The following is an 8,552-nucleotide window of genomic DNA, read 5'->3' as shown; positions in this document are numbered from 1 at the left end:
TGATTAAAGCTCAGGCGCCTATTATAGGATCTACGGCACATGCATGGGGTTATGCAGGGATCAACAACCTTCGGCACTCCAGCTGTTGCGAAACTACAACTCCCAGCATGCTCCTTTCACTTGAGTGGGAGTTAAGAGAACAGTCAAGCAAGTGTGCATGATGGGAGATGTAGTTTCACAACACCTGGAGTGCCGGAGGTTGCTGACCCCTGGGTAATAGGGTCAGGCAAGAGGCCAATGCTCGGCATGGCAAATGCTGGAATACCAAGGAGCTTAGGGCCCAACACTCAGTGCACTGATACCCTAATTTGCCTATAGAATAAAACACCTTTTTCTTTTGAAAGGGCACAAGAGATTTTAACCATACAGGTACTTTTTAATCAACAGGATCAACCCTGCCAGGCAGTAGCCCTGGTTCATAACTAAGCAGAATGAATTTCCATCATTCATATCCTCAACACAGAAAAAAAAAAAACAGGTATATTCCAGGTAATAAATCCAGTGCAGCCTCATCCCCTTCACATGACTATAGTAAAGTATATGCGCAATAGCCTCAAGCTCCTTCTAACAATAGTCCTTAAACGGAAACTGCTAATGATGGAGGAAGTCAACAAGCAGCCTCGTCAGTGTGACGTCATCATCAGCACGTCCCTGATACTCCGCGGAAAGCGTCAGGGGCTCCGCCTTCTCCCTCCCTTACCCAGTAATGGACGTCACGGGGACTCCCCGGGAACGTTCCGGTGGGCGGCGCTTAAGGTGACGTCACTCGAGTTTAAATGCTCTGAAGTGCAGCTCGCTGTATTCGAGCTTGTGAAGATCGTGTCGGGACAGGGAGGTCGCAGGGTGCGCCGCTTCATCGATCGGCTGGATTATTACTACAGCTACGACAATGGGACAACTGTTCACTAAACTTATGAGCATCTTCGGCAATAAAGGTGGGTAGTGGAGGGTCGGCCGACCAGGGGGTTGAGCTGTGGGGTGCCAGAGAGCCCGGAGGATTACAGACAGGTACCTGAGGCTGATCTATACTGCCCGGTGTGGATATCGGGGCGTATGGGCTCCCACTGAAGAGGCCCAGAGGGTCTACAGATCGGCGACCCTTGGTTTTGTTGGGGTCTCTGGACTGACACTAGTATACCGGGGTGATATGGTCATCTGATCATATGTTGTGTGACAGCGGGTCCTATTGTTCTCCTTACACACAGTGGTGACTGCTGAGACTTGTTGTCCTCCAGCCTTGTTGATGGTTTGATATAGTTACACTATTGCTCTATCTTTCCTCACCTTCTACAATGTATGTGAACCCATTTTAGGCCTGCACCCCAACAATTGCCCAGTCTGATAGTGGGAAAGGGGGTGTTAGTGGTGAGAAATCTGGTTCTGATCAGATTTATTCCATCAAGTGGTTAAGGGGGTGCCTGCAAAAAATACTTATCGCCTACTGTGATAAATGTATGATGGCAGAGAGAGAGTTAACCAGTGGGGACCCCCTTTGTGTATGCGACTGCCTGAGATGGGAGCAGATTACAGCACTTGTCCATCAGTCCTGGAGTGAGGTAGGGGGGCGCATGCCTGACCACCGCTCTATGCAGGCAGGGCGCACAGGCCTCTCCCCCTCATGCTGTTGTGCAAAAGTTTATTACTTTTCTGAGTGTTTTACCCACCGCTCACCAGAGTAGGAATTCCGTCACATGTATTATAACGTACGCCAGAAAACCTGCCTAGATTATAGTCACATTGCTGGTCTAGATCTCAGCTTTGTCGCATTGTATGGATGTGCCTGTGGCGCATCTAAAGCAAGCAGGGAAACGATTAAGACTCGTTACCTGTGTTTTGTGGATGGGTGATGACTAGTGTTGAGCGAACTTGTGTTCAAGTTCGGCGTGCAAGATTCGGGTTTATCTAAGAATTCCGTTATGGTTTGAGCTACTACGGACCATAACTTATGGACCACGGTATAGCGGAATCCATAACGGAATTCTTAGATAACTTGAAACCGAAAGTATGCTCAACACTAGTGAGGAATATTTTTTTTGTAGGCCAATCCCTGACCAGTGGTCCCTCAAGTTACAATATTGGTTCCAGGATGACCACTGTATGTTGAAAACATTGTAAGTTGAGTAATTGGTTCCAAAGCCCCAAAATGTCATCCAAGATGAGAGGAAAAATAAGCAGATAAAACAATTCCTTACATATAACAGTCAGGAATGGCTGTTAACTAGCAACTAATCCAGCTACTTTACCAGAGAAGTGGCCTGGATTGGTTGGCTCTGAGACATTGTATGCTGCGTCTGGTTTTAGCTTACGGTGGGGCTTTTCTGATGTTGAAAATATTGTATCCTGAGGCCATTTTGTATCACTGTAATTGATTGGACCTGCTGAAAGGATGATTGTGTGTTAAATCCCCTCCCCCAATGTTATTGGTGTCCGTCTGGTTGTCACATGTACCACAGACATAGACTATGGTCAATAATACAATTGTAATCTTCCGTATCAGTCAGAACAATTGTTCCAGGTTTGGCTCATGATGGGTAAAGCAAGACGATGGGAGCCGCTAACCCTAGCTTCCCCACCACTCACATAGTGTGTCTAACTGTGTCATGGCCCACCCTATTGACTATGTAGAAGTTAGTTTATTCTCATTAAATTGAGTTATCTAATCATTGAACAGGGTACAATTGCTGGACTTTTTGAGCCGCTAACCCTAGCTTTACATCAGTTTTCTAGTGTAGGAAAGTCACTAATTTTGTTGCAAGTGCAACGTTTTAGTTTTTTTTTTCCCTGACACCTTTGCCACTCCAAAAAGTGGGCAGGAGGAGGCCCGTGTGCACCAGAAAACTGTCGCCCTTTAGACTGGAAGTCCGCTGCTGGAGTAGATTCCAGTTCTGGGACATGGACACTTATTTATTGAGGCATGGGCATAATAATGATGATAATAACCCGCTGGAGAAAGATCTGACCAATTGCCATTCTTAGTAAATGTCTGTCCTCCTGATATTGTGGGAGGTATGTATGACCCCTGTCCAGGTGAGCTTACACCTATGTGCTTTGCACCTATATTGCTCATCTTATGCAGCAAAGCGGCTTTTGTCACTAATGTCTGCTATATAATAATGTGGGCCTCCCTGTAGGTTGCGCAGACGGCCGCTCTACATCTCCAGTGTCCTGGTGGGAAGTGTATTGTATCTGCTCGGCCTCTGTGCCCCCTAGTAGTTTCATCATCACATCTCTGTGTACTGAGGCTTCAGGCTATTATCCCTGCACAGCTGGGTGTGAATAGGTTGCATGCCCTGTTGTTTGTCTTCTGAAGAGGGGGGAGGGGAGAGTTTTGTATAGCTCTTAGCAAGTTTCTGTCTCTCTTGGATGTTTTCTGAGTTCAGACATAGCTCGCATTCCATTCTCTCCACATCTGTCTCAAGGGGTGGAAGGAAGTGGGTGTATGTCGGTCGGCCATGGCGCTCTCATGAATACACATAATTGTCGTGGTTTCTCCTGTTTGATGTGTGTGCCTGGGTTATGTATAGGATGTGAACTGTATCCTCCTATGGAAAGTCGCCTACAGACGTTACATTTGTAGCCTCAAGTTGTAAAAAGTTCACAGCTGGCGCTGCAGTTACGTCCCGTCAAGGTGCATAAACTGTAAGACTGTTAGACCATAACCACTCGTTTTTTTTTTTTTATTCCACAGAGCACAAAGTGATCATTGTAGGACTGGACAATGCTGGGAAGACCACCATCCTGTACCAATTGTGAGTATTCACACCCCCAGCAGATGGTCTAGACACAATAGAGAAAGAGACAGACACTTCGCTAGTTAGGATATATCACTTGACAGGGTGTGAGAAAGGAGATTGACCTTTACTGCAGCTATTTCTATGTAAATGGCTCTGGTGTGAGCCTATTCTATGCCGGCGAGTATACATTTATCTAGGGAGGTGAACCCCCAACATGCGGCTCTCCAGCTGAATTAGCATATTCTGCATCACTCGCATCCATACCTGTTCCCATTGGAGCTCACATTCAGATCTAACCTATCTGTATGTGTGAGAAGAAGCCCACGCAAACATGGGTAGAACATACAATCTCCATGCAGATGTTGCTCTTGGTTGGATTCGAACCAAGTAAGACAGCAGTGCTAACCACTGAGCCACCATGCTGATGCAAAACAACAATGCTTATACAGCCTCAGAGGCTGCTGGGAGTTATAGTTTTGCAACAGATTAGGGACCACTTAGCTAGGTTAAGTTGGATAGACGTTGCCCATTCACCCAAACCTCCAACAACAAAGATTAGGGACCACTTAGCTAGGTTAAGTTGGATAGACGTTGCCCATTCACCCAAACCTCCAACAACAAAATGACACAGAAGTGATCTTGAAGGGAATCTGTCCTCTTTGAGAGCAGCAGCTTCCAGTGGTGAGACCCTGATGGAAATGCTGGGACAATTGTATTGGCCCAGTCAGTCGCCTTCCTAAAATCAGTATTGAGCAGCTCCAGCTGAGGGCTGAACTTCGCTCGGCACAGAACCCGAGCTCGGGAGCCTCTTCCCTTTACTGAGTGGGTCACAATTTGTCACATCCATAAAGCATAAGTGCTCCATTGTTTAGTCACAATCTGTATGGATGCTAACAAGTGTTTGCGTCTGTCTTCCAGTCTCATGAATGAAGTTGTTCATACAGCGCCCACTATTGGCAGTAATGTGGAAGAAATTGTCCTGCGGAACACACACTTCCTGATGTGGGATATTGGGGGACAGGAGACCCTTCGAGCAACATGGAACAGTTACTACTCAAATACTGAGGTAAGAGCTCAGACGCACTGCTATATAGTAAACTCTTAAAAGGATGCAGCGCTCACACGAGCCACGGCCCCAGCTGATCAGTAGAGGTGCCAAGAGTCAGACCCCCACCAGTCTGATATTGATGATCTATCTTAAACTTCAAAAAAAAAAAGCTGTTGCAATCACCCGTGGTGGTCCCCTTAAACAAGCAAAATATCAAGACTAATATTAGAGTGTTATCTGTGTTTATCTAAATGTTAAAATGACTCCAGTGATCCTGCTTTACTTAAAGGGGTTATCCAGGAAAAGATATGTATGACTTATCCTCAGGATAGGTCATCAGTATCGGATCTGCAAGGGGTGCAACACTCGGGGACCCCAGCTGATTGGCTATTAGAAGAGGCCTTGAGCGCTGCAGCCTCTTCCTAGGCCAGTGACATCACTGTAAATTGGTCACATGTCCTATTTGCATCTCAGCCCCATTCAAGTCAATGGGGCTAAGCTGCAATACCAAGCACTGCCACTATATTATGTAGAGCGCTGTCTTTGGAAAGCTGCCGGGAGCCTGCATCGCTCACCAGAGCTCCAGTGAGAACAGTGGCTCCCTGAAACAGCTGACTGGTGGTGAAGCCTGGTCTTGGACCTCCACTGTTGTGATAATGATAACCTATCCAGAGGATAAGTCATCATAATCATTTCCAGGATAACCCCTTTAAATGGGTTGTCCCATCTCAGCCTTTCATGGGCAAAGTGGACATAATCACATTAAGCCCCAGCCATGGGATATGGAGTTATGTAAAATGGCCGAGTGACACTGGCTCTGCATGGAGCATTGCCTGCTCAGTAGTTTCCATAATATAGGCCACCCCATTGTTGTACTCTGGTTATTCCTGCTAGGATGGGGCAACCCGTTTAAGTCTTCTGAAGGAAAGATCTATCATACTGCAGGCATATTTGTACATCGTGAAGTAGCTTCTAATCCTAGGGTATTCATATTTTATTCTGTCTATTTTTTTTCAGTTTGTCATTTTGGTGATTGACAGCACTGATCGAGAACGTTTGCCGGAAACGCGGGATGAACTGTACAAGATGCTGGCACATGAGGCAAGTCCTCCTCTAACTTTCTTATGGTTTCTAGGCTAAGTTACTGGATAAGTAGGTCATAACTAATTGACGAGGGACTCCAGCAGGGACTACCCCCCCCCCCCCCCCCCACCCTCCTTTCATTGCCAGATTAAAAATAAATGAAGCAACAGCCCAAACAATTCCAGACCTTCTCATTGTAGCTATTCATTGCCGAGTCCTACTGACTTCTTAATGAATGATGGTTTTTGTTTGGCTGTTTTGCTAAGCACGCCCCAAGCCTATACAGACATGCTCTTCCAAGATGATTCCCACAAAAAACATTAATCTAAGTCTGCTGGCCTCTAAACCCCCCCCCCCCCCCCCCCCCGATTAATTAATCTCAATGGGAAATGCCAGATTTTGGTTGTTTTCGCTCCTTCTAAACAGTTGTCCATCTTCATACAGGACCTGCAGAACGCAGCCGTGCTAATCTTTGCCAACAAACAGGATGTAAAGAACTCCATGTCGGCATCAGAGATCTCTACCATGTTGGCACTTAGTGCCATAAAAGACAGAGCCTGGCACATTCAGGGTTGCTGTGCACTTACTGGAGAAGGGTAAGTGTGTTATTATAATGGCTGATTCTAACCTTTCCTATAGCAACAGAACAGTTAGTGTGATGTGTTGTATTAGTTGAGGACACTTTCAGATGAGTGAGTGTCATGCTTGAGTATGCGGCAGCTCCTGTCCTGACCTCCCAGCACTGATGGGGGTTGCATAGCATTATATTGATTTATGATGCCATGTAACCCTTACAGTTCTGGAATGTTTTGGTTAACACTGACCTAATGCTGTCAAAAACTTTCCCATAAGGAAACATTGAATGTGGGCAAGTCATTATAACAGACTCTGAGGCCCTGGCTTACAAGTGGCCTAATCTTTGCGCACCATGCCGGCAAGGCCCCCCCTTAACTCCATGGCCAGCTGAACAGGCAGTATGCTAGCATCTAGGTCAATGTGAGATTACTTAATTTTTTTTTTATTTTTATTTTTCTAATTTTGGGTTATGAAAGGTTGCTGAGTTAGTATCTCTGACAAAACGATTGCATCAGTCAGCTGACAGAGAAGTGGAAAGTTCCTCGTCTGCTGTAACAATGTACCTATTTAAATTTCTTCCCCATAGAACCTATAATTTTAACTATTGCAAAACTCTGAAGGGCTGGAGATTGCATGTGCTCTTTCTAAAGTTAATGATTGATCTTGTTTGCCTTTCTTCCACAGGCTGCCTGCTGGATTAGACTGGCTGAAGTCTCGGGTTACCGCTAACTGACTTTGATGGGAGCCTCTATTTATTTTCCATACGCTGGACACTTTTTCGTATTGCTTTTGTACAAATTTCATCCTTTTTATACAGACATATTTGCTTATTTTTATGTGAAAAGAGAAGCGGCTGTGGACTTTATGACGTGGGCTGTGGATGGCTCGAGCCAATTCCATTAAAAAGCAGCATCCAATCCTCAGAATCTGCGAGGACGCGAGAAGACTTCATAATACAATGTTGGAGAGACTGGAAAAAAAAAACTATATATGCAGTTTACAGCCCATGCATTAACTTTACAAAATGGGGATGTCGTCTTGCTCCCTTTTGGCATTCTGGGTATTTTGAATGGTGTGTATTTTTGTAACTCCAGTATGACTACCTCAGCTTTCTCCATTCTGCTTACCGGGCGTTTTCTGCTATGAAGCGCCCTGTGTTTGCTTTGGAGGCACAAGAATTTACATCTGGTTTAGATGAGAGTATCCACAGCTGCACCATGTGTTTTTTGTGTCCTTTTTTTTTTTTTTTTTTTTTTTTTTATATATATTAACCCTTTAATATGCTGAGTTTTTAATCTGTACCTTCTTTGACCGAGGTCTTTAATGCACCATTAAGCAGCACAGGCCCCTTAGATGGGCTATAGGTTAAAATTCTCCTTTGTCACTGTGTATATGTATGTTTCCCTCCGTGAAAGAATATATTTATTATGTACGTCAGGACAAGCTCGTCCTATCTTTGCATTGCCCCAATCTGAGACAATTTGGAGAAGGAAGGCTGTTCACTTTTTATGAAGACATTTCATTGGTGCTATGAACCCCTGGTATAAACGGGGGTGTTTTGTACAGTGTTAACCCTTTCTGTGCCTGACTGTGCAGTGTGCTGGCATTGTCTGTACACGGGGCATCAGTCAGGGAGTATTAAACCATGTTCTATTCATGTGATGTCTAGGTCTCTTCTGTTGAGGGAAAGGAGGTTATGGGGGTTGGGTTCTGCATGGCTGGTGGATAGTCTGTGATTGGCCTTTGTCCTGCTTTAGCTGTATACTTGTGATGTAACCTTAGGTCATGCAAAACTGATTTTAAGGTTATGAAGAGAGACTGACTTCAAGTACAGTCTTGCAATGTTCAATTATCACGCTCCTCATGTGACATATTGTGAAACTGTGTAGTGTGTTTCATGTTGCACACATCTTGCATTGATGTGGTTTATGATAGCAAAGTCGTGTTTGACTTGCAACAAAAAAATCCAACAGTGTTGGATTTTCTGCAATTATTGCAGCATGTCGCACTGGAACACCACTGTCAATTAGATACAATGTTGGATGATTTTCATGTTCTTGACGGACCTCACCAAGTACCCCAGCCTAAATCCCTTTTTAATATCCGACCTG

At 45.0% G+C, this 8,552-nt stretch overlaps 1 protein-coding gene across 1 annotated transcript; it reads left to right on the top strand.

Moving 5' to 3' along the window:
* The first annotated feature begins 781 nt into the window (after positions 1-781).
* On the top strand, positions 782-8,098 carry ARL5C (ADP ribosylation factor like GTPase 5C). Its single transcript, XM_044299163.1, has 6 exons — positions 782-935; positions 3,689-3,749; positions 4,653-4,800; positions 5,800-5,883; positions 6,310-6,461; positions 7,126-8,098. Exons 1-6 carry the CDS (start codon positions 890-892, stop codon positions 7,172-7,174), a joined length of 540 nt encoding a protein of 179 aa, XP_044155098.1. The 5' UTR covers positions 782-889; the 3' UTR covers positions 7,175-8,098.
* The last annotated feature ends 454 nt before the right edge of the window (positions 8,099-8,552 follow it).

Source organism: Bufo gargarizans, chromosome 6 (assembly GCF_014858855.1).
Source record: "Bufo gargarizans isolate SCDJY-AF-19 chromosome 6, ASM1485885v1, whole genome shotgun sequence".
Classification (NCBI taxonomy): Eukaryota; Metazoa; Chordata; class Amphibia; order Anura; family Bufonidae; genus Bufo; species Bufo gargarizans.
This window is presented reverse-complemented; position numbering and strand designations above follow the sequence as displayed.

Excerpts from the sequence above, each read along its gene's own strand:
- ARL5C (XM_044299163.1), top strand. The coding sequence starts at position 890 with ATGGGACAACTGTTCACTAAACTTATGAGCATCTTCGGCAATAAAG. Across the intron at positions 3,750-4,652 it reads ACCACCATCCTGTACCAATT|TCTCATGAATGAAGTTGTTC; the intron begins GTGAGTATTCAC and ends TCTGTCTTCCAG. Across the intron at positions 5,884-6,309 it reads ACAAGATGCTGGCACATGAG|GACCTGCAGAACGCAGCCGT; the intron begins GCAAGTCCTCCT and ends ATCTTCATACAG.